Here is a 27,229-nt window from a genome sequence, read left to right on the forward strand (position 1 = left end):
ATCAGATTGGAGCCAACCAGTGACTCTTTACCATGTGATCAGCTGTGTCCAATTACAACTGATCACAGTGTAAACACAAGCCAGTTATCTGCATTCTTTTCCTCACCCTGACAGCATGAGGAGAGGAGAGCCAATAACTGGCTTGTGTGAAAGACACCTCTACACTGATTATCAGTGCAGTCCCAACAATGCTGCCAATCAGTGAAGGAGAAAAATTACCTGTTTGCAACATTTTATAACTATAAAAAAGTGTTTTTTTCCCCTAAATGTTCAGTTTTTTTTTTTCCAGCAAATACTAAAAAAAACACTACCAAAAGAAAGCTCTATTTGTGGCAAACAAAAAATTATAATTTCATATGGGTACAGTGTTGTATGACTGCACAATTTTCATTCAAAGTATTACAGCAATGAAAGCTGAAAATTGGCCTGGGCAGGAAGGGGGTAAATGTGCCTGGTAGGCAAGTGGTTAAAGGGGCCATACCACTTAAAATAATTAAGGGGGGGGGGCATGACCCCTTCAATCCCATGGAGGTGAGCCCTTCTAGACAGATACCCCCTTCCTATGATTTGTAGCAGTGGCATCACTAGGGGGTGGCTTTTGGGGCTATAGCCCCAAATCTGGGCACCATAGCCCGAGTCTCTGCAGGGGTTCCCAAGGGGAGGGGAGGCTCTCTGGGGACCCTTATGCAAGGGGCGGGTCTCTTTGGGGACCTTGATTGTAAAGGAGGCTCTCTGGGAACCCTGATGTAAGTGGAGGGCTCAATGGGGACCCTGATTTAAGGGGAGGCTGTCTGGGGACCCTGGTGTAAGTGGGGGGCACTCTAATGTAATTGGGGGGCTCTCTTGGGACCCTAATGTAAGTGGGGGGCTCTCTGGGGACCCTGATGCAAGGGGGTGGCTCTATGGGGACCCTGATGCAAGGGGGGGGGGGCTCTCTGGGGACTCTGTAAGGGGGCTCCCTTGGGACCCTGATGTAAGTGGAGGGCTCTCTGGGGACCCTGATGTAAGTGGAGGGCTCTCTGGGGACCCTGATGTAAGTGGAGGGCTCTCTGGGGACCCTGATGTAAGTGGAGGGCTCTCTGGGGACCCTGATGTAAGTGGAGGGCTCTCTGATGTAAGGGGGGGCTTTCTGGGGACCCTGATGAGGGGAGGCTTTCTGGGGACCCTGATGAGGGGAGGCTCTCTGGGGACCCTGGTGTAAGTTGGGGGGGGCTCTCTGGGGACCCTGGTGTAAGTGGGGGGCTCTCTGGGGACCCTGGTGTAAGTGGGGGGCTCTCTGGGGACCCTGGTGTAAGTGGGGGGATCTCTGGGGACCCTGGTGTAAGTGGGGGGCTCTCTGATGTAAGGGGGGATTTATGGGGATCCTGATAAATGGGGGGGCTCTCTGGGGAGCCTGATGTAAGTGGGGGGCTCTCTGGGGGTATATATACGTATATTACTGTGTGTATGTATGTATGTATGTATGTATATAATATAGTGTGTGTGTGTATGCCCGTCCAAGCGTTCTTTACTACGCTGCTATGGGCTCTAGCTCCAGATCTTTAGTAGAGCAACACCCCTGATTAATTTTGTGGTACTGCTAATGACAATATAGGTTTTAATACTGTTATGTGTATTAGATAAACATGTCTGATGGTTGTGGTGCTTCCGGTAATATGTGGTGTGCTGTGATTGGATGGCACACAATGGAGATATATCTGATATTGTATGGTGACTAGCGGTGTAGAGATGTTTGCATACACAGGATGGGGATGGGGGGGACTCGGAGCACCCAGAGATGACAGGCCCGGTGTCGATCCGGAGCGGGGACATCCATCCATCCCTCCCTCCATCCATCCATCCCCGGGAACACACACCGCGCTCAGTCCGCAGCGGAGTATGACTGTCATAGTGACAGCGCTGTGTCCTCCGCCCACACCATGTATAATAGCCGGTGAAGGTATGGGGAGGGGGAGGGGCCCTGTGTGCTTTCATCAATTGGAGGAGGCGTGGCCAGCAGTCAGGACATGATGATGTCACCGCCATGAATGGAAGCCGGGCAGCCTATGGAGAGCATCGATCTCCCCTCCCCCCTGCAGCAGGTCCATTGATCTAGGAGAAAATGAGGTCAGATTGACGGAATCACCAGTCCCCCCCATCCCCCCCTTGTCATTAATAATACATATCCATGATGAGCGCTGTCTGATGTGCACAGCCCACGTGTGCTGTTTGCGTAGTCATCTGCTGTGGTGGTTCCCCCATTAATGATCTGTGTCCAGAGGAAGACCCCGCTAGAAGGAGCACTGTGCTGTGCCACCATAGATCGCCCCTCCAGGACCCCCATAGACCACCCCTGGGTGCTCCAGCAGAGCCTCTCCATCCCTCCCTCCCTCTGTGTCCTCTCAGTGGTACAGCTTGTTGCAGACTGCCTGATGTTCTGCTTCTGTTTGCAGAATTCCTTCTTGAAGCTGCAGGCCCTGGAAACTGATCTGTGTTCTGCTTTCTTGCCATCTCAGGAGGAGGGGGTTCAGTCTCATGGCTGCAAGGAGGCGAGCGGCTCACTAGTCCAGACTGTGCCAAGCGAGGGGCTCAGCCATGCAGGTAAGAAGCACCAGATCTCTACACTGATCTTCACTTCACATGCACCATGTACATATTTCTGCTCGCCCTTTCATGTCGAGGTTGTACCTGCCTGCTTTGTAATCGCCATGTCGCTGCCCTGCAATATTGATGAGCGGTGCCATGTCTGAGCTGTTGCCTTTTACCAGCCTGTATACTGTGTGCCATGGCAGATCAGGTGAGAGGCAGCAATGCATGGTTTGTGAACGGTGCCGCTTCTTGCAGCAGGTAGAATGACTGACTAGGTTCACATCTATGCTTTTTTTTTTTTTTTTTTTTTAGTGCGTTTTTTAGTCCGTTTCTTTAAAATGATTTCCTATGGGTCCCATTCAGATGGATGCAGTTTCCTGCAAGGACTTTTTACACGTAGAATGGTGCATGTTTCCTTCCATAGACTAAAGTGGAAACACATCAAATGTGCATGCATTTTTGGTAAGGTTTTGTGTTTTTTCTTCTCCTACCAAAAAAAAAAAAACACACAAAGCTTGAAAACGCATCAAAAATATGCAGCAAAAACGTATTAGCAAAGGCATCAAGCACAGATGTGAACCTAGCCTTCATATACAAAGATGAGACTGTGAGCAGAGAGGAGGAATGCAACGTCGTATCATTCTCCATAAAGTGTAGAAATGGAAGCGGAGGAGGAGTTGGTCAATATATAAAGCCATTTTCTGGAGATTGAACATCATTTATTTTGAAAAGGGGCTCAGTACTAAATTGTTGACATGGTGCCAGGTTCTACCCCTATAATTGTAATGGATAATGTCATCTCCTCCATTATGTTTATTTCTGGTCTGATGATTGCAAACTGCTCACTTTGGTTATTGCCAAGCAAAAAAAATAACTCCTGATTTTGGTCCATGGATCACATACGATGGGAGAGTTGATGACCTGATAATTCTTTATAATCTTTCTTTTGCTTCAGCAAAGAGATCAGATCAGCACTAAGACCCCAATTACATTTAGCAGCATGTTGCTTTGATTCCAGACATTTATGGGGATAATCTAGCCAAATATGAACATGCTTTTCCTAGCTGCTGTTCTGTTTTTGGAACATATTATTATAAATGTTGTTGAAATCAAGATACAGATTTGACTAAAACGCACTTTCATAATGTATATAGACATACACATGTATACAAGGCTATTCTTCAGAGGTAAGCCCTCGTTCACACTTGAGTATAGCATTTCTAGGCTATTTTTAAGCTTTTGTGTTTTTGTGCATTTTTTTTTTTACATGTCTTTTGGAGTTGAGTGTCATTTGCTTCTTTGGAGCATGATCGCACATTTGTGGCCTCATATACTTTCATTATGAGTGCTTCTGAAATTTAGAAGCGATTAGCATCCCCCCCCCTTTTATTTTTTATTTTTTTTTCTGCTCCCACTGAAGTGGTCAATACCCTATTTTGCTTCACTAGTAGCTCTGGTACCTTTTTTGGAGGTTCAGCTGAGTCACAAATGCCCAAATGTGAACAGGGACAATTTATTAGATTTGGATCTTTTGTAGCTTTGAGCTTCTAAGCCACAAAATGCTCAGCTGTGAATGGAGGCTGACATTTGGTATATTGCAAATAGCCCATCTTTTATTCACACCAGTATCTCAGACCCCATTCACACCTAAGCGTTTTGTAGCTTGAAGCCTGAAGCTACGAAACGCTGGAGGGGAAAAAATGTATTATTCTCAATGGAGATGGTTCACATCTCCACTCCATGTCGCCGGAAGCCGAACGCCTGAAGCTCAAACAAGTTCCGGACCCTTTTTTGTCGCTTGAATTGAGCAGATTTGGGCGTTTTCCTCCTTTTTAACATTAGTGACCTTTTGCGCGGTAAAAAACGCCGCAAAATCGCTGTAAATTCGCGCAATTTTCTGCTTGAAAACGCTACGCTCAGGTGTGAATGCAGCCTCATGGCTCATAAATACAAGGAATGTTATCAGTATATATAGCATTTTATCAATATTTCTGTTCTGATACCCTCATTGGGGTTTTGCTGGTTGGTAGATTTAGCATTCCTCCATATCATGTATGTTTTGTATCATTGGGCTAAAGTGGGAGTAAACGCCTTATAGGCTTACCTATAGGTACAGTAAATATCTCCTAAATGTGCACCGTTTAGGGCAGGGATCCTCAAACTATGGCCCTCCAGCTGTTGTGAAACTACACATCCCATGAGGCATTGTAAAACTCTGACATTCACAGACATGACTAGGCATGATGGGAATTTTAGTTCCTGAACAACTGGAGGGCCATAGTTTGAAGACCCATGTTTTAGGAGATTGTTTGGTGCAGCGGGTGACGTCAGCGGTCATGCGCTCTGAAGGAACGGTATACCTGTGCCGTAAACAGTGACTCCAGCACACATGCATGGGATTGGCATCATCACCGGCTCGTCCATTCATATCATCAAAGCCTGCAAACTCGTAAGGAAGAGGGGTGAAGATGGAAGCGCCTTCAGCTAGTCTATCATATGTGATGCATACTAGCACATTAAGACTGAAGCTGCCCGATGCCAATTTTTTTTTTTTTTTATGTTTGTGTGAAAAAGTATCCTGCTCTTTTTGTATTGCTTCCTTTATGTAAAATCCCTGGTGTTCTGACAGTCCCTCTGCTTTCCTATCAAAAACCAACCTCACTAAGCAGAAGCACACACTGTGGTCAGTTCTCTAGCTATGCTGGGAACTCAGCCTGCCCTCCTCCAGTCTTGTCCTGACACAACCCCCTGCACAGCCTTTCACTGGGAAGACCAGTGTCCTGCTTTTTCTCTTCCCCAGCTCATATGCAGCTGAGAACAGAGATTATGTGATCACGTTTAAAAAAGGGGAAACAAATGTTTATATATTTTTTTTATTTTTTACAATGTTTGATTTTAATTTCTATTTTAAACCAAATAGGTTGTTTTACAAGGCGAGGGTTTACATATACTTTAAACAGACCTACTGCAGACTATAAAAAGTGTATCCAAAAGAACTGTCAATGACAATCAACACTGCGCTATCCCCAAAAGCTACATAAAAAAAAGCTGCTAACACGATCACGAGGATATACAACAGTGAATAAAATTCCAAATGTTAAATTATAGTGTAGCTCTCTAGCGCTACACTAGACTATAAAAAGTGCCCTTAGACATAACACTTTGCAAAATCAGTGGAGTGCCTCTGGATTACAAATCCAAGGAGCCCAAATAATTGAAATGATTGGGCCTATTGGGACCACTATCCTAAATGATTTGACAGTGTGTGTATATATATATATATATATATATATATATAAAAAAAAAAAAAAAAAAAAAAATATATATATATATATATATATATATATATATATATATATATATATATATATATATATATATATATAAATTTTTTTTTTTATTAATTATTTTTTTTCACACATACAGTATCTCACTAAACAGCGTCCACCCCTCACATTTTTGTAAATATTTGATATCTTTACATGTAACAATATGACACTTTGCTACATTGTAAAGTAGTCCCCTTAAAATAACTTGACACACAGCCATTAATGTCTAAACCGCTGGCAGCAAAAGTTAGTACACCCCTAAGTGAAAATGTCCAAATTGGCCCCAATTGTGCCATTCACATGCGAATCAGTGTGGTGCAATTTGAGCCCATTGCTTTTGAATGGGTTCAAATTGCACTGCATCGCACCGCACCAAAAGTAGTGCATCCAGTACTTTTGGAAAGTCACTACAACCAGATCACATTGTATTTCTATACCATGCAAGCAAGAGCACTATGTTTTACAACCTGCATTTGGGGTGTCATTAAATTAACATTGATGCAAGTGCGATTTGAGCACTGTGCAGGAAACACGTGCGGAAAGCAGGTTTGCTGTACCGCATTCTGGTGTGAACTGGCCCTCAAAAGATGATTTTGTGCTTGTGATCTGTGTAATGTATCTGCTGGCGCCCTGTACATGAGCAGGCAGCTGCAGATAACCTTAAACAGAGCTGCAGCTCTGAACGATCTTTTACTATTATTAATGAACAAGCAGTACTGACCATTCATTCATAATAGTGACAGCCCAAAATAATTTCTTGTACTTCATTTGGGCCATGAGTATTCTGTGATTCTGTTAAATTTTACCACAATTCGTTGAGCTACAATCGCAGCAAAATTGCGCCGAGATCAGGGTGTCTTTGGAAGTGATAGGGATCGAACGGGCATCGTGCGATTTGCTGTCATTTGAGATCACGGCACAATCGCAGTGATTCTACCTGCGATCCAGGACGCCAAGATGTGAGCGTAGCCTTAGGGTGAATTCACACTATGTGGTGACATACATTTTACCACCTGGTAAAATGTTTGTCACAGCAGGGACATACAGGAAACAATTGTTTCCTATGTGTCTCATTCACATTGCAACACAGCCTAGGGGTGTGCTGCGATAAAATGCAGACACATTCCTTTTTATCACAGTGCACTCTGCCGAACCGCACGGCAATGGCAACGCCGAACCGCACGGCAATGTACAGCAAGGCAGCGCATAATAAGCATCAGCTTCAAGGTTGCTCGCTTCCTTCAATGTACTTCAGACCTAGGGAGGACACAACCGGGATCCTGTTTAAGCGGCACTTTTTGGTCGCTAGCGGATCGCTTTTAACAAAGAAGGGGTTAAAAACACCTATGTTGCGGCGCTTCTGAAGTGCTTTTCAGACGCTTTGGAAGCGCTTCCTATTAATTTCAATGGGCAGGGCGTTTTGGGAGCACTGTATGTAGCGCGCCAAAAACGCCTCAAAGATGCTGCTTGCAGGACTCTTCCTAACATCCTGAAAGCGCACCGCCCCAGTGTGAAAAGTCGCACTAAAGTGAATGGGAGGTGGTTTTCAGGCACTTTACGGGCGCTATTTCTAGCTCTAAAATGCCTGAAAACCGCCTCTGTGTGAAAGGTGGGTTAATGTTTTGCCCAGTAGAATGTATTTATGCTCAACACTATACGCAGAAAAACTTTAAATATACAACATTAGTGACTTTTTTCTGGCAGAAAAAAAAAACTGCGTATTTGTAGCATTATTTCATAGGCCGATGTGCATGAGATGAGGCCTTACACATACACAGCCAGGCCGATGGATCAGAGATCTGCAGCCCTGGGATCCCTCAGCCACTACGACTACATTTCTGGCTTGTGTGTGTCTGTGCTATTGTACAATTTCTGTCATATTTGCTTATCATAAATGCACTAGTTTCCTAGATGGGTTGAATTTATTTTAGTCCATTTCCTCTTGGCATCGCTATGGCATGGAATTATTGAACCCATCCGGCTGGGGTTTCCTTGTTGTTTTCTCACAGCACATTAGAGAATAAAATCTCAAACATAACTGGTTCCTGTGGGTAACATTCTATTTTTATTTCTGGTCCAATTTCTATAGATCTGAAATAATAAATCAATGCAAATGTACTGTACGTCCTTGCTTATCCAATTTTTATTCTTGTCTAGCAATGAATAGTCTTTACACATCGTGTTGCAGTCATTGCGAACAAACGCTTACGCCAGGGTTTGAAGTACTCCCTTGTGTTTGTAGTAACAGGAGCCCTGCTGAACAATCCATTTCTTTTTGGAGTGAATGCTCGTTGGGAGATTTTTAATGGTTCGAAAATGTAAATATGTTTTAGATTAGTGGAGAATCTTTTGGGAAGAGAGGTTGATAGCTTGATGTAAGAAATTGCACTTTTATGTCTGCAGATCAACTATAAAAGAGCTGAATTCTAGATCTACAGTAAATGCAACCAGTGTGACTAATTGTGTGAGAATCATTTACCTTTGTAGGAAAAGTAGCCCGGGTGTAGTGATATTATAACACTGGCCCTATTGGGTACACCTTGCTGGCACCAGGTTGGACCCCCTTGCTTTAATTCTTTGTGGCATAGATTCAACAAGGTGTTGGAAACATTCCTGAGATTTTGCTCCGTATTGACATGATAGCATCCCGCAATTGCTGCAGATTTATGGGCTGCACATCCATGATGCGAATCTCCCCTTCCACCAAATCCCAAAGGTGCTCTATTTGGATTGAGATCTGGTGACTGTGGAGGCCATTGGAGTACAGTGACCTCATTGTCATGTTCAAGAAACCAGTGGTGAGATGATTTGAGCTTTGTGACGTGGTGCGTTGTCCTGCTAGAAGGAGCCATCAGAAGATGAGTGTAGCCATAAAGGGATGGACATGGTCAGCAACAGTACTACCAGCTCAATTGGTAGTAAGGGGCCCAAAGTGTGCCAAGAGAATATCCCCTACACTAGTGATGGCGAACCTTGGCACCCCAGATGTTTTGGAACTACATGTCCCATGATGCTCAACTACACTGCAGAGTGCATGAGCATCATGGGAAATGTAGTTCCAAAACATCTGGGGTGCCAAGGTTCGCCATCACTGCCCTACACCATTACACCACCAGCCTGAACCGTTGGTACAAGGCAGGATGGATCCATGCTTTCATGTTTATGCCAAATTCTGACCCGACCATCTGAATGTTGCAGCTGAAATCGAGACTCCTCAGACCAGGCAATGTTTTTCCAATCTTCTAGTGTCCAATTTTGTTGAGCCTGTGCAAATTGTAGCCTCAGTTTCCTGTTGTAAGGAGTGACACCTGGTGTGGTCTTCTGCTGCTGCAGCCCATCTGCTTCAAGATTCAATATGTTGTGCTTTCGGAGATGGTATTCCGCATACCTTGGTTATAACGAGTGGTTATTTGAGTTACTGTTGCCTTTCTATAATATCTCGAACCAGTCTGCCCATTCTCCTTTGACATCAACAAGACATTTTCCTCCACACAACTGCCGCTCACTGGATGTTTTCTCTTTTTCGGTCCATTTTCTGTAAACCCTAGAAATAGTTGTGCGTCAAAATCCCAGTAGCTTGGCAGTTTTTGAAATACTCAGACCACCCTGCCTGGCACTAACAACCATGCCATGTTCAAAGTCACTTAAATCCCCTATCTTCCTTATTCTGATGCTCGGTTTGAACTTCAACAAGTCATCTTCACCACATCTAGTAGAGCTGCACGATTCTGACTAAAATCTGAATTAATTTTTTTTGCTTAGACGATGGATCACGATTCTCACTGCGTAACATCATCTTTCACATTAAAACAAAAAAAAATTGAGCTAACTTTACTGTTTTTTTATTTTTTATTATTATTTTATTTTTTTATTCATTGAAGTGTATTTTTTCCCCAAAAAATGTGTTTGAAAGACCGCTGGCCAAATACAGTGTGACATAAAATATTGCAGCAATTGACATTTTATTCCCTAGGGTCTCTGCTAAAATATATATGTTTGGGAAGTAATTTTCTAGCAAAAAATATTGATTTTAACTTGAGAAACAAGTGTCAGAAAAAGATTTAGACTTTAAAGTGGATGTAGACCCACTCTCATCCTTTCTAAACTACTGCAATATTGGTTATCTAGAAGGATATACATGCCTCCTGCATGTATACTTATCTGTCAAATGTCTCCCCTCTGTCTGCTATGAGACCCAAAAAACTGCAGATTGTGGGGGGGTCTGTTTTCCAGGGCTCAGTGGGTGGAGTCGTGATGTCAGTAGACTCCCCGCCCACATCTACACTCCCCTTATCAACATGCATTTTCTCCTGTGTATTTCTTACACTGAACTTCTGCTATGATTACTAACATCCAGTCAAAACACAGAAAAGTCCCCACATGACTTCAGCATGCCAAATCATGCTGAGGTGTGGAACAGCCAATCCTTGCAGAGCAGCAGAAGAAAGAAGAGGGAGGGAATTAAAAAATAATGCCCAATCTATTGGAAATCTTCTACTATCCCTTCCATTGCAGAATGGCTCCATAGAGTTGACAAGATAGCAAACATAGAAGAACTGATTCACATTCATGCTGACACTCCGACGAAATTTAGCTCCAAATGGGCACCTTGGATCCACTTTCGAACGACTGCTGACTTTTACGACCTGCTTCAAAATCCCTCCTGAATAACCTTCGCATATTTAGATACCCGTACTTAGCACAGAGTACCCCCTGGGTTTCCTACCACACGACACCTCATCCGTTCACTCTAAAAGGGTGTTGATTCGTAGGCGGCGAGTAGCAGATCTCCTGAATCCCTTTCTGATTCTTTTACCTGAAGACACATCCTCCCCTCTCTTTACCCTTTCTCACCCGTTCTTTATCCCGTCTCTCTTTAACATAGGTCCCTCTTCCCACCCTCCTCTCTACAAGGAGATACATCTCCAGAATGGAAAATATAAACCTATCACATACCCCCTTACCTCCTTCTCAATCTTTACTTACCTTGACACGTTCTTTGTTGTCACGGTCGGGCAATCCACCTTTAGACCTGTTGATCATAGTACAACTCTATACCTACACAATTAAACGATCTGATTTTATTTACCTTGGGAATTTCTCCCATAGATTTTAGCATCTTGTTAAAACTGCTTATTTAGACCTTGGATTCCATTCTACATCTACTGTACAACCATATCCAATTTGTTTGTATTATTCTTACTCAACATGGATTGCATGTTTTATATATATATATATATATATATCTATGTGTTATTATTTCACTGTATGATGTATTCTGAAAACCAATAAAAACCTTTGGAAAAAAATAAAATAATGCATGTCTCTTAGGCTAGTGCACGAGATATGTAAATAACCTGTCACTCACAGCAAGGGGGAGGATTTGACAAAGTTTTTCTCTGTTTGTTAAGATTTATCTCAGTGAACAATAAAGAGGATTGTTCAGAGCTGGATTAACTCTCTGTGGCAAGACTGGGCTCAAATGATAGGAAATCTTATACTCTACATTATGACATAAAAAAAATCGGGTTTACATCCACTTTAAGTGGTTAAACTTCCTGCATTTACACATTGTTTAAAAACTTGGCAGACTGACTGGATTTTTTTCTTTACACACAGAAGTTTCCCTTTTGATATAAGGAGGAAGAGTTAGTTGCAATGTTTCATGTTAAAAGCTTGGCGGACTGCCAGATGTTTTCTTTTGACAGCTGAGTGAGCAGATAAGTCTCTCCACTTGCTATATGAAAGAATCGGCAAAATCTGCAATAGAAATTGTCAGAGGGGTTGAATCGAGATCACGATTTTGTAACGATTAATTGTTCAGCTCTATTGTCTAGATGCCTAAATGCATTTAGTTGCTGCTATGTGATTAGCAATTTGTGTTACCAAGCAATTGCACAGGTGTACCTAATAAAGTGTCTGGAGAGTGTATGTTTGAGGCAAAATTGTAAGCAGAAAGTTTTAGTTGCATGTGTTGAGTTGTTTGAATATTTTGATTATTTCTAATAAGGTGCCGATGACCTGACATTGCTTGTGTTTTGCACCAGGTGCTTTTAAAGCTGATCCTGATGCAAGATATCCCAATACTTATTGGTTTCATTTAGGTGTACGGTTGAGGAGACGACAAAAATGCGTGATTGAGCCATGTTTTTGCATTTTTACATTTTTTTTTTTTTTTCAAAATGTTCGCTCTATTTTTGTTTATATCTCAGAAAATAAAAACCGCAGGGGTTATCAAATACCACCAAAAGGATGCCAATTTTGTTTGGGAGCCACGACGCACGACCACGCAATTGTCAGTTAAAGCGACACAGTGCCGAATCGCAAAAAGGGGCTTAAGTGGTTAAATGGAGGAGAAAAGGCAGTTAAGGTTAATTTGAGTAAATTAAGGGTTAATAAGGGGTTAAACAGGGCAACATTTTCGCATCCCTTTTATCTGCAGATGAAGAAACGCAAAGATACAAAAAGAAATAATGTTTCTTTTTATTTTAGTGTTTCAGTGGCTGAGCAATGTTGTTAATAAACATTGCCAGGTGCTTTTTTTTTTTCTCTCTGACAGCTCCAATTACCGGACTTCTTTAACACTTCAGCTGTCAACAGAGGAGACCCAGACAGCTCAAAGAACCGAGCTTGAAAGTATCGATTTCAGGTATTGGTGCACTTGCACAAGTACCGATACTAGTGAAAATACTCCGTATCGGTGCAACCCTACTGAGGACTGTATATATTTGTTATACAGACTGATAATTATACCACCTTGAAAACTATTAGTTTCTATGTCTGAATATAGTGATTTTTTTGTGTTATTTTCCATCTGATTTCCCTTTTTATGTAATACTGTTCACAGAATTCCGCTTTGTCTTGGGTAGCTGTTTATTAGTTTTGACATTGAAGATTTTTCCTGTGAGAAGTGGAATTCAGGTATTCATTATGTCAGGTATTTCTTGAAGAGCGTAATTAAAAGGGCCCAGCAGGAAATGACTTATTCTGCTTTATACAGCCTGCAGGAAAGAGATTTTAAAATTGTTTCTGATAGTCTGCGTTTTTCCTGTATGTCCTCCTGGATTGGTGTTTTTCCACTCGCGCATCCCCTATGGTGCTGCTTAGTACTTAAATGAGTCTATACTGACAAATGGTACCCCACATGATGGGTTAAAGAATCCTTTCCGATTCTGATCACATGTGTACATGTACAGGACTTGTCTTCATTCTGTCAAAAGCCTTGTGAGTAGAAAGTATTTAATTAATAGGTTTCACAGTTTCACAGTTAATATGTTTAGGTTGCAACTCCGCCTAATCTAGATTAAAAAAATGGACATTCCCATTTGTTAAATACCTTTTGCCTTTCCATATGTAGAAAGTTGCATTTTCTTCTATGTTTCTAATGTTGGTCTTCAGCATGTCGTGGATGAGTAGTTCTGAGCCAGGCAAAAAGCCTGAGTCATGATTGCACCGGAGTTCTTGTCATATGAGTTGTAATGTCAGCATGCATGGGGAGGCCACAATCACTCAGTATGTGAAGGTGTGACATATTGCACTGTGTGTTAGTTGTTTGCTGGTGGGTATAGCTCAAGTGAATAATTAAAATGCCTAGAAACCCAAAATGTTGATCCCCATGAATAATACAATCTGCCAATTTCTGTGGATTTTAGAACCAGCGATGGTGCATCGAGAGCCTCAGAGCGACTCCGATCACAGTGCGGAGGATACACGCAGCTGTGGGACCAGCCGGCTGTTGTTCCACATTACAGATGGAGATAATCCTCTACTCTCTCCACGATGTTCCATCTTTAGTCAAAGTCAGAGGTTTAACCTGGATCCAGAGTCTGCACCATCCCCTCCCAGTACCCAACAGTTCATGATGTAAGTCATTGTGGGTGATGTACTGGATTTACATATGACTAAATATACTGTATATGATTTTATTTTTGTGACAGCATTATGCTGCTTTTGTCTGAAATGCAAATAATATATACCAATATTTTGTGACATACATGTTCCCTATAATTGGAGGTAAACCTTTCATTGGATATAGAGAGTTGACGTTTCTGACATTCTCAAAATATTGAATTAACACTGAATTCCAGCCACACGTTTTCCAAGATTGAATTATTCAGAGATGTTCTCATTGTGCTTTTTCTGTTTCTCCTTATATGTTCACAATGCACTTCGGAAGTTTCACTTCACTCTTCTGCTGCTGACTCCCTGTCTAAATGTCCCATGGCCTGACCAGAGGATGGCTTGTAATGGGAGACGAGAGATCACGACTTTGCAAGCTTAAAGTGTTACTAAACCCATTAACATGAAAATAGTTGATCTGCTGCCCCCCCCCACAGCGCCCACAGCTTATAAATCTTCTTTTTACATTAAAATACTTCCACTATATACTTTTTTTAGATGACCTGTATACCATAGTTACATGATAAACTGCACAGTTTCTCCAGTGCTGAGAGTTCAGGTAGGAGATTTCCAACGCAGCCTGTATACGCGCCCACATGTGTGATGTCAATATCATGTGGCCTGGCTAGCTCGGAGAACAAGAAACTGTTCTCTCCAGCATACAAGACACAACTGAGCATGTGCAGGTTGGCTACCCTGATTGTTAGCTGGCCTTCCCCCAGATAGACAGTACAGGAGGGGGAGGATCTGTGCATGTAGGATAAAACGGCCTTTTTACACAATGCAGAGGATTAACCCCTTAAGTTCCACAGTGAGTATAACCAGCATGCTATGCTGCATATAGAGACTGATTTTACTGTTGTGGGTTTAGTAATACTTTAACCACTTGACCTCCACAAGATTTAACCCTATTCATGGCCAGCCCATTTTTTTTGCAATGCGGCTTTGTGTTGCTGTGACTATTGCACCGTCATGCATTGCTGTACCCTAAAAAAATACATTTAAAAAATCCATTTTTTTTTCATCGCAAGTAGAGCTTTCTTTTGGTGCTATTTGATCACCACTGCATATATATATTTTGCACTATAACCAAAAATAGACTGACAGTTTTGAAAAAAAAAAATATTTTTTTATTTTCTGCTATAAAACATATCCAATTAAAACAAAAATCGAATTTCTTCATAAATTTAGGCCAATATGTATTGCTACATACTTTTGGTGAAAAAAAAAAATCCCAATAAGTGTATATTTTGGTTTGCGCAAAAGTTATAGTGTTTTATTATTTTTTGTTGTAATGATGGAAATCAGCCACTTATAGTGGGACTGAGAATCAAAAGATATTGCCTCTTATAGGTTAACGAGAAAAAAAAGGGTAGTGGGTACCATCATCCTATAATAATATGGTAAGGAAGAGGGGGTTGGACAAGGGATACTCCAAAAATTGCCCTCAATCACCAGTAGTGATTAGGACTATCACAGTACCCAAATATACAGTAGAACGTTGATAAAAGATAACGTTTATTACAAAATGTACAAAAATATATACATAAATTACAACAAAAACAAGTAATTGTTGCAAAAATCCATATTACAAGAACAGTAAAATAAACAATTGTAGAGCCCCCACAGATATGTAGAGGCACAGTGATGTGGGTATAGACGTAGACCTCAACAAGAGGAAGGGAAGGGGAGAAAAGGAAACGCCAGAGGAAAGGAGAGAGAAGAGAAGAAGGGAGCCAAAGAAACCTTCACCCTTCAGAAGCACGTGGTACAAGAGCTAATGTAATGAAAATAACCCACCCAATAGTAAGATTAAATTATTAAATTGATAAGGCACCCGGGATTAGGCTGCAAATGCTCAGGGCAGCCCAAAGAGGGGTATTGCAAAAGTACAATCAGCACAGCTTGAAAGTGCCTGCTGGAGGAATTGGTATGAGAGGGTCTAGAAAGATGGATCAATTAACATTCCCATGCCTAGCCAGGGGTGTGGGGTCAAACAGCACTCACCCAAAGGAAGGGAGCAGTAGCTGTAGACCGGTCATCACAAGGCAGGAGAGAGGGATAAAGCACCCAATAAGGATCACAAGTAATAAAAAGCTTACCATCCTGAGACTACATAAATGAACATCCCAGGTGTCTGCTGCCACAAGAAAGGCGGCCGAACAGTCGCCTTAAAAACCCCCAACCCGGATATACGTGCAGGCGCTATGACTATATCAGGCGCCGATGTCATTGTGTCCTTCTCTCCCAACTGCGCACACGCAATTGGTACAATGCACGCGTGTCACCCTACTGGTGATTTAGGGCAATTATTGGAGTAGCCCTTGTCCAATCCCCCTCTATAGTGGGACTGTGATATTTTGCAGACAGTCGGATATTAACTGACAATTTTGACACTTTGTGGGAACCAGTGACCCCAATACAGCCAAGTGCTAAAAATATGTATGGTCACAGTACTAATGACACTGACTGGGAAGGGGTTAAACATCTAGGGCGATCAATGGGTTAACAGTGTGCCTAGCCAGTGATTTACTGTACTATGTGTGCTGCTTTTACTTAGTGAAGTGATGTTTTTTATTTCCTGCCACAAAATCAATCCACCCACCCCCATCAGAATGAAGATCTGCCTTGTTCACATAGGCAGATCCCCGTTCTGTGTCTCTGCCTGATGTTTGATGCCTGTGTACATCCAGTGCTTGGCACCCGCTATCTGCTTCTGCTGTGAGTAATCACAGCAGAAGCGGCTGCCGGCGCTGCACACACCTTTTACGCAGAAGTGCAGTATGGCGTAAATATACGTGCACAGGAGGGCTGCCCTGTAGCAGTATATCTGCTATGGGACAGTCCTTAAGCGGTTAAAGTGTTTAGAGAATAAAATGTATATCTAAAAGGATTGCACTTTGACCAGGGGCTGGGGAAGAAGAATTGTGATTTTACAAATGGAAAACTTGGGGGATAAGTGTTAAATGGAGGCTACTGGTTAAGGATAGGTTTTACTTATAGAAGATTTTTAAAAGCTACTTAAAGTGGACCTTGCACCCATTATTCACTAAAGGTCATAGCACCACTGATGTGAAATCATCTTGCATTCATTAAAAAAATTTTTTTTGCTTACAGTTATTATTTTTCTACATCTTGGTTTCTTGTGGCACTGGTTATGTAACCCTGGCCTCACAGCTGCATCCTTGGAACTTCCTGTCATATGTTCCAGGGGGCAGACCCAGAGTTCTAGACAGAGCTCCAAGAAGTGAAGAGGGATTTATTCATCTCCCCTTAGTAAAAAAGACCACTGTAAGAGAAATAAGGAGGATAAATAAGGCATGCAGAAAAAAAAAAGCCTCCAAGTATCTGTTTGAAAATTGCCATGACGTAACATTTCTAAAGGTGCCTTTATTGCACTTTTTTTTATGAAGGGTGAAGTTCCTCTTTAATTATCTTTTGTTTATGGCAACCAAAAAAAAAAGGACTGATAGTGCAGTGGTGGCAAGTGAGGCTTTTGAGTGCCGGAGATCAGACAGGTTAAATATTGCAAAGGAATTAGCATTGAATTGGAAGTAGTGTTTGATTCTGTTTTTAGTGGTTTCAGCTTATTGTAAGTGTAAAGGTGATCTCCAGGCCAATGGCTAAATTAATGTATGAAATGAATATATTTTTTTTTAATTTAAGATATTCTTTATTCATTTTCTTCATAAATACATTCTTTATATCATATTATAACAAAATTTTAAACATAAGTATATATATATATAAAAAAAAAGGAAACCATTAGATCGTCAAGGGTACAGTCATTCCTTCATAATTTAACAATTATCTGATTTCACAGCATTATTTCCCTTCCGGCAAGATCAAGAAACAGATCAAAACAAAACAAAAACCAGAAAACAAAAACAAAACAAAGCAAAACAAACCAAAAAAAAAAAAAAAAAAAAAAAAAAAAAAAAAACAAAAAAAAAAGAAACTAACCAAAATGTTCCCTCCCCCCGTCCCCTTCTCTCTCCACCTCCCTCCCTCTACGTTGGATATCCTATCCTGTCCATCCAAGGCTTCCATATTTTTTCAAATTCCTTCAAGTTTCCTCTTTTGATATACACTGTCCTCTCCTTCCATATTGTTTCTGTTATTATCCTTGTCCAATCTCTTGCCGAGGGGGGGCTCTCTGCCTGCCACCTCTGTGCTATAAGCTTTCTTGCCTGAAACATACACCTCAGTATTGCTTTAGTTGAAATGAATATATGGATGCTGTTTTACCTGCCAACGGTTCTGTTTTTCGGTTGATCCTGATGAGCTCATCTTTCACTTTCTCCTACTCTCGGTATGTTCCTTGCTATAGTGTATAAGCATTACAGCACAACTGATTGGCTCATTGTGCTACATTTCTACTATACAGTAGATTACAAGAGGCTCATACAAAGTCACATTCAGGTACTTGACCCTGCTTGCATTTGAACATACAATTAAATGATATATTAATGAATGCAGTGCTGCATTACTTTGTCAGTTACATCTGCCTGGAGGTCATGACATTTTCTATTTTAAAACAATTTTACCATTTTAATAGGCCAAGAAGCACATCAAGAGGGAACTGTGAAGACCCAAAAGAGCCTCTCACAGTCATACAGCTCACCAAACAAATCCAGAACCTCAAGAAGAAGATCCGGAAATACGAAGACAAATTTGAGCTGGAGAAAAACTATCGTGTGAGTAAATCCATTGTTATACTTCAGTTCTTGCTTTGAAACAATGCTGATAACTCTTTCCAGGATTATCATAAGGCCTCAGAATGCCTGAAATCTGTCAGAGAAGATTAGAATTCCGTTTGTTACTGCACAAATTGCATAATGTTCTCTGGCACTGCGCTGGCTAGTTCTTACTATAAAGCGTCTCTGATTGCCATTTACAGTGAAGGTCAGAAATGCTGATTGCCTGTTTCTGTTTAATTTCAATTGGTCACAGTCCACAACAAAGCAGTCTGTCTTTCATCATCTATCTACATTTAAGTATGTACCTCCTATTTATATATATATATATATATATATATATATGTATGTGTATGTTTTGCTCGTCAATCTTTTATCTGGAAATCTCAGAGAGTTAGTGTTTTGCAGGGAAAAAGTAAAATTGAGTACTAGGACTTTAAAATGGACAAAGTAATCCATTAGGTGAGCATGTTGTTGGGTGAAATCAATCATAAGTTGTCAGTGTTACGAAAATAAAACAACTGTCGGGTCAGTTCATAAATGCACATCCGCGAATCACCTAGATCACCTTTTTTCAGATTTGCTGCTTCCTAGGTTAGCTATAATCTTATTGGATGGAAGTGGTTATCCTGAATGTCCTCCAGCATACTTGAAAGTCTAGAAGTTGATTTATTTATCTCTTGGGCTAAACTCACGGCTAGCAGAAAACCCCACTGCAACCGCTGAGACTGGGTTTCTGGTAAAATGGTACTGAAGCAAGCAAATCCAATTACACTGTTGTTGTAATGCAATGTGCTGGTGCGTCAGCATCAGTCCAATACAAAATGTACACAATAAGTAAGAAAATATACAGTATATAATAATTCATATTACTAAAACATTTCCCATACATAAGAAAACCCTAGTGATAACAGCATAATGCTTCCTAGCAGGGCCCTTTCAGGTTCATAAGCCCTAACTGACAAATCTGAAATCGGTACAGAGAGAAAACCACCATGCAAAACAAAATACAATAGTAATACAATGTATCCAAACCTTAAAGAGGAAGTAAACCTGGTGGGTTTTACTTCCTCTATTTCCCTGCAAAGGTAAAGCATAATGGGCTACTATTCATCGCATAGTAGCCCATGATGTGTCACTTACCTGAAACCGAAGCCTGCGATGTCACCATTGAACCCACTAGCAGGGAGTGTCCATCTTCATCCCTCTTCCTTCCGGGGCCATGAACTCCGGCTCTGTGACTGGCCAGAGTTGCGTGACGTCTCTCCCATTCATACGTGTGGGTGCCGCCAGTCACGGCATGACCCATATTAGAAACTGCAGATGTGCCCTTTCTAAAGTGTGCATGCACTGATGACATAGACGCTCGAGTCTTTTGGAAATCTCTCCTAAACCGTGGAGGTTTAAGAGATATTTCAAGCACCTATAGGAAAGCCTTAATATAGGCTTACCTGTAGTTAAAAGTGGTTGTACAACCACTTTAAAGTATCAACAGCACTTTTATTGAGCTACCTTGTAAATAATATAAATCCATTCCCCCAAACAGCAAAACATAAAATGAACAATGCAAAACAAAATGTATCCAATCCATAAAGATATTAAAATGGAGGAACAAACATTAGAAAAGCATGAGGGTGGTTGGTAGAACTTAGCACGGCTGTCTATTGAGAAGATTCTACAGCAATATGTGACCAGGCACATTCAAATGCAAACATGCAACATTACACAGATAGAAAAACACAATAGTGCATATTGTGGTTAGCAACATTACAATGAAGCAGTATTAGTTCAATTGTTACTGATGGCAATTGCTAAGTATAGCAGATATACAGGCTGAGTCCAGCCCTGTGTAGCCCGGGAGTGAAAGGACCAAAGTCATACATATGGTATGTTTCAGCACTACAAAAAATATTGTGCAGTAAATAAAACCTCAGTATTGCACATGATTTTCCAGCTTTGCAGTTAGGGCTATACAGCCAGCTATTGGTGCAGTTAGCAAGCGTAGTAGTACAAGTAAGCACTTGGAATATAGCCATGAAGAAAGTTAGGATGGTAAAGCATCAAAATCATGCATAAAGTGTATTTCAGCACAGCAATAGATATTAGGGAGCCAAATTTAAGCCAAAAAGCTTCACATGGCCCAGAAAGCCAAATTCAAAGAAATATTAGAAGGCAGAATACATCTTGTCCTTCACGTAGGCTGGGAAACACAATAACCATCTACAAGGATAAGCTTAGTTGATCAGTATAAAAAATCCATGCAATCTGCTGCTCATGGTGTTGATGGACAGTTGATCTGAACCAACAATCCGCAGGTAAATGAGTCTATATAGCTTAGCGTTCATGCAGCACAAAATGTACATTGATGTACATGCCATGTAGCTCAGGCTAAGAAAGTGGATCGGTGACAGCAAAGGGGCCCATGCTTTAAACACACTACTCTTTTTAAGATGTTGCACCACATATAGTGGCTTCCTTTGAAGGGTATGTGCCTAGTTCTCCCTAGCTAACACTTTTTAATACACCCTTTAGCCGCACCACCTCACCTGCAAGTGATAATGAAGAAAACAATTGTTTGGTATGTGTGCAAATAGCAGATATGAGAAAAATTAAACTGCATATGTATAGCTAAACTAAATTGCAACCCCTATATTTCAGATTATTTAGGATAAATGAAATCATGGCTAATGAAATCAATATACAACTTGTTGTATTATTCTGTAAATCTAAATAAGTGCACTAAAAACTGTCATTCTTTTCTATATTCTTTTATATTTATTCTAAACATTCAAAGCATTATCTCTTCCTTAAATGGAGTAGGGAAAAACCTGTATGAAATTGTTACTCCAAAAAGCAAGCAAAATGTATTGCTCTATTCAAACCATGAAAAATTAGATGCCTTTAAGCTATATAGCCAGCGTTTCTCTTGTTGAATGCAAAAGAGGCCAAAGCATTGGGGCCCACTTTCCTGGGAATGTGGCCACTTAGCCTCTCATTCCGATAGTATACGGGTTAAGCAGGCGCAGGTTGGGGTGGGCGTTTCTGGTGGGTGATTAGGCAGGTGTGGGGTAGTCAATGTGTGAGCTAGGGACAGTTTCCTCATCTAGACAGTCTATATAAGGGGCTGCAGAGGGTCTTGTGCTTCCTCTGCAGCTAACCTGGTGACGAAAAGAAGCTCGCTCCCTCCCTCCATTCCTGTCGCTGCATTTTTATGTGATAGGGTCACCCCGGAATCCAGGGGGGACATATTCATTGTTGGTTTAGTGAAGTTGCCCGAGTTACAATAACTGGGCAAAGTTAGGTGGTTTATGGTGTATTTTATTAAGTGTTTGATTTATATGGTCATGTAAATATGTTAAACCAATAAAGTGCCGCAGCCATTTTCTGACAACTTATATGGTGTTTTTCTTGGGTGGTATGATTGTATCTGGGTATGTAGGTGTGGGGCGGGTGTGGCCTACAGTCCCAGGAGCTTTGTGTTCCAATTTCTACCTCTTTATTCCAACGTATTTGATCAAGGGCTCAAAATTAGATTCTGGTGTGTATCTGCCATCATGGCATCACAGCATGTAATGAGATATAGGAGATCTTAAGTTCTCTGATTGAATATTAGATATATATGTTCCTTTCACATTCGTTTGATTTTTAGCAACACATTTACAGCTGCACTCACAGAGCAGTGTATTTATATTTTTTTATGCTGTGTAAATACCCTTGGCTCTGGAGAAATTATGACAATCAGTTGAGAAAACTTTGAGATGTTGTCACTTTGTACTTCTAAGGTAAAGAGAAAGTGCCTTCTAGTAGGTCCTTACCCCAGTAATAAATCTTATCCATGATCCCCCGTCATCACCTTGATCTAGTTGCTCGGTTGAAGTGGTTATTGGGGGGGGGGGGGGTTGAACACCAGAATCAGCAGGCCTGAACAGTAGGGGGGACATTGATGTACACAAGGGTAAGTCCACCACAATCTGACACCGGGACTTACTCTGGGTTGACGCCTGGAGGTTGTAAGGGAGCATAGATTTATGTGTATAGCTTGCCAGGGAAGGGGGCAAGTTTAGGCTATTTGGCGGCACTAACACATTGCCCAGAATAACCAGATGACAACATCTCTTTAACCTGGTCTTTCGGTTCTCTCCTAAAGAGGCCTATCTTATGTCTGTGGACACCTTGACTTCCAGTAAATCATCAGATCAGAAGTACTCTTTTTAAATCTTTTATGGTTTTATTAAATAATGATTGTTCTAGTTCTGTCAAAGGTTGATATCTATTTATTTATTTGTACTTTAGCCATCTCACAGTGATAAGACATCTAATCTTGAAGTTCTGAAATGGATGAATGACTTGGCAAAGGCTCGTAAGCAACTCAAAGGTACCTTTTTATCATAGTGTTTTTTTTGGCAAATGCATAAGTAAGTAATGTGAAATTAACATTAAAGTGATATTAAACCCTCAGTTTTTCTTTAAGCACTTTCAACAGCTGATTTAATCACTTACTAAGCATGCAGCGTCTTTACTTTTTTCTGTTTCAAGGTGAAATTTTAAGACGTCACAACAAGCTATGTTTTGCACATGTAGGGGCAACATCAAGCAGGCTTATAAAAAGACAGAGTATGCATGTAAAATGAGTATCGGAACAATAAACTGTTACCAGGACCAGAAAGGGCCATGTTAAAGGGTTTGATAAATATCACAGACTACACTGTGTTGTCTCCTGGAGGACAGCATTCCTCATCAATAAACTTCATATCAGAAGAGGAGAGGGAGGAAACAAAGAAGAAAAAAAGGGGGGAGAGAGAGGGGGACGGAAGGAAAAGCCCTGGGACAAGGCAAATGCCAAAGATGTGGGACCTATACAAACGGGGTCTATAGTCAGCAATAGCTAGTCAGAGGCAGGGACGGGAAGGAGCAACTTATCCACAGTTCCAAGACTTTCAAAAATTTTGCATGCAAATCCCTCGGTATGCTGGACATCTGCTCATTAACCATCATATCGGCCATTCTGGTTTTCACCACCTGAAAAGCAACAGACGGAGCCTTCCAAGCATGGGCGGTAGTTCGCTTGGCAGAGATAGAGGTACAAGGTCAATTTCTGCTGGGGTGTGAAACGGCCCACTATGGAGCAATGCAATAGAGCCACCCATGCACTTTTACAAACTGTTACATGAAATTATATCTCCAGTAGGCCAAAGACCGTTAGAAAGCTAATCAGACGTGGGCATGACCACCATTTATATAAGACATCCCCACTCTGACCACACCCCTAACACATCTATCAGTGCTGCCAGGATAGGCATGTAGGCATGGGCAAGCCTAGCCAAGACTCAGTACTACCGCAGGAGCATTGCAGCCTCAAGGGTGGTGGTGTTGAATAAGCATTTTGCTATTGTCCAGGCCTTGCTCCAGTCCTCCTTCTCAATACTAGATCCAAGATCTTGCTCCCATTGTATCACGTAGGAAAGGGCCAATCTACCATTAAGAGACTCTGGCTCCGTGTCTGGTGTGAAACATGTCAGCGGCTGTGCAGTTAATCTGTACATTAGCCTAGATGCCATGATTTTAATCATATTTTTGCAATGAAGTTGAATACTTTGGAGTGTGGCTATCCAGCTACATTTTTTTCACTCAACTTCTTTGGCCAACCATGGCGAGGACTGTTCTGAGTGGACCCTGTCCTGTTAAACCTCTGGTCTTGGCCATCTTGCTGCAGCTCCGTTTCAGGCTATCTTTATGTAGAGCAGCAATCCTTTTTTTCAGATCCTTTGCCATGAGGTGCCATGTTTAACATCTAGTGACCGGTATGTGAGAGTTATAACACCAAATTTAACACACCTGCTCCCCATTCACACCTGAGACCTTGTAACCCTAACAAGTCACATGACATCAGGGAGGGAAAATGGCTATTTGGGCAGAATTTGGACATTTTCCCTTAGGGGTGTACTCAATTTTGTTGCCAGTGGTTTAGACAATTAATGGCTGTGTGTTGAGATATTTTGAAGGGGCAGCAAATTTACACTGTTCTACAAGCTGTACACTCACTACTTTACATTGTAGCAAAGTGTCATTTCTTCAGTGTTACATGAAAAGATATAATAAAATATTTATAAAAATGTGAGGGGTGTACTCACTTTTGTGAGATCCTGCACATTGATACTGTGCCATTAGTTAATACTCGGTGAGTGGTGGGTTTACATCCACTTTAAGAACAAACCTACAGAACCTATCTTGTTTGTAACCCGGAGACTGCCTTTATTCAGGTTTTCCTGACAAAGTTTTGGATTCATCCCCTTCTTGCAGTCCTGGTGACTGATCATCGGGGCAAGCAGAGTAGAACTCTCTAACAAGGACACAGGCAGCCATCAAAATATCTGCTTTAGGAGATCAGCTCCTAAGCTCTAGGATCCGCTCTAGATTGTCTAGAGATCTGAACAGCTCTGCTGTTATGAATCAGTGTTTTTGTTTCCAACACATTCCAGTCCAAATCACAGAATGTTTGATGTCCTATTCCGATTCTTCTTATTTATGTGATACATAAATCTTGTTACGCAGATATAATATTGATATACCTTGTTGCAGAGCTAAAGCTGAAGTTATCTGAAGACCAAAATGTGCCAAGAGCCACACAAATTCAGACATATGAAGAAACGTCTGTGGCATCCAAAGCGATGGAGCAGCATGGAGCCACCAGCTCACCAATGTCTTCTGTAGAGGAAACTGTAGAGACTGTATGGAAGAGGCTAAAAGAGAAGAGACAACTGCTTAACCTTCCAGAAAACTTAAAGGTACATGTATGCCAGTCAGGTAACTTACATATGACCCGCTGTTCTTCTCTTTTGTCATATTTGTAATGTGAAGATACATTGGTATAAGTTAGATGTAATTTTTTATGCTGGATATACAGTATGTGCCCTATATGCCAGTGCTTCTCACACTGCTATCTAAAGAAGTCCAAGACATTATATAAGTCACTATTCTGGATCTAGTAAATCTATTGTCTAATAGCAAATTAATGAAAACAGGTGGTGTTTTGGATTTAATTACAGTTGTAGCTGATCTCTAGAACAGGATGTCAGTAAAGACAAATTGCTTCCCTTTAAAGGTACCCGGCACTGAGAAAAATATGACGACTGCCATTACACATCTCCAACAAGCTACATTTACTTAGTTACTTTATTTATGATTCTGTGCTGCAACTAGCTTGCTTATTAGTTGATAGATGTTGGAAGTAACACTCAAAGGTATATTTAGCGGAAATAAAATACAGTATTGGTATTGAATTTATACTATACAATATATATTCATCTGGTGTTGGGCATTGCATTTCGATAAGACTGCTAATGGGAAAAAGAGGGTGTTGTACAGTCTTAAAAACCAATGTGGCCATCCCTGAAAATCCTAACTGCTTGAATACCTCCTGTTTTTAAACAGGATATGACAAAAAAGCAAATGAATCTGGAAAAAATGAGTCTCCAGAAATGCCTTCTGTATTTTGAGAATATTCATGGACGACCAGTAAGTATCTGTGGCACTGTGTTGTATTTGTGTCTGGTCTAAGGTCGTTAAAGCAGTGTTTGCGTCTATTGGCTGCATTACAGAAATCCTTTGTTTCCATAAGTCTAAACTTTATACTAATCATATCTGAACAGGTCTGAAACCTTGGTCTTCCATGATGGGAAAAGAGGTTGCTCATTGTGATTGGATTGGATGAAGTGGAATGTGACACAAAACTTTTAGGGTTTGACATATTTGGCTACATGTTTGATTCCATTTTTGTTGCCAAAGGAAAGAGATAAGTGATGGTTTTAACTCGTTACTTAAAAAAAAAAAAAAATCCTCCTATTTTGAACATTTTTTTTTTAATGCATTTATTTATTTTTAGCAGATTATTATTTTAAGGGCCTAGTTAGCCTTATGCATGCTTTTTCGTGTCCAATGGACCTCATTGCCATTCATTATTATTAGCACCACAGTATGAACATACAAAGTAAACAAACATCCCTGCCCCTCAAAACCACAGCACAATACATGTAATAATTAAAATGCGTGCATTTCTTTATAGTGTACTGGAAAATAATAGGCAGGTATTGTTTGTTTTACCTGTAGAAGAATGTGAAAGACCACTGAAAATGTGAGCTTAAAGTGGTTGAAAACTCCCCCCCCCCCCCCCCCACAACTTTGTCCCATGTGAATCAGCATAAAAAACTCGAATGAACACTGCTTGTAGCTATGTCCTGACTTGCATAGTATTGTTTTAATCCTTTTTGTTGTTTAGAATGACGTCACTGAGCATGCCCATATCTCCCATGATGTACGGCACACTCTCTGTGCTTGTCTATAATCAGGACTTCCTACGGCACAACACTGAATTCCCACGAGACTGCATAATCGCTCAGAGCTTCCTACTACTCCCCATGTGACCATGTGACATTACATGGAGTGGAAAAAAGGCATCGGACAGCATTACTGCAGTCTTATCAGCTGAAGCTGATAAGACTGACACAGGCAATAGATAATCGGCACAAGTAAATACTATGAAATAAAAGAAGTCAGCTATGAACAGGGAAGCAGGGTTGCCATAGAAACGTTGGATTGAGAAGGATGCTTAGTTAACAGTACAGGAAGTGCTCAATGTAAGGGCAGAAATGCACTCTACTGTGGGCAATACTTAAGATGGCGCTGCCTTACCCCTGGAAACAAGTTTTTAAAAGTTTCTTTAAACAGTAAGTAATTTGC

General features: G+C 41.1%; 1 protein-coding gene across 5 annotated transcripts in view; it reads left to right on the forward strand.

Annotated features, from left to right (window-relative positions):
* FAM13C (family with sequence similarity 13 member C) overlaps positions 1 to 27,229 on the forward strand; it is a 247,721-nt gene that overhangs the window by 188,672 nt on the left and 31,820 nt on the right. For 3 of the 5 annotated variants that reach the window (XM_077454123.1, XM_077454124.1, XM_077454126.1), the window contains 6 exons: positions 2,433 to 2,580; positions 13,550 to 13,760; positions 18,355 to 18,493; positions 22,787 to 22,868; positions 25,073 to 25,278; positions 25,925 to 26,008. In XM_077454123.1, the coding sequence (XP_077310249.1) occupies positions 2,433 to 2,580; positions 13,550 to 13,760; positions 18,355 to 18,493; positions 22,787 to 22,868; positions 25,073 to 25,278; positions 25,925 to 26,008 (870 nt within the window). The remainder of the gene's footprint in view (positions 1 to 2,432; positions 2,581 to 13,549; positions 13,761 to 18,354; positions 18,494 to 22,786; positions 22,869 to 25,072; positions 25,279 to 25,924; positions 26,009 to 27,229) is intronic. The other 2 variants (XM_077454127.1, XM_077454128.1) reach the window with 2 other exon arrangements.

Source organism: Lithobates pipiens, unplaced genomic scaffold, assembly GCF_037356315.1.
Source record: "Lithobates pipiens isolate NorthernLeopardFrog02 unplaced genomic scaffold, aLitPip1_a1.2 Scaffold_25, whole genome shotgun sequence".
In the NCBI taxonomy this organism is placed as follows: Eukaryota; Metazoa; Chordata; class Amphibia; order Anura; family Ranidae; genus Lithobates; species Lithobates pipiens.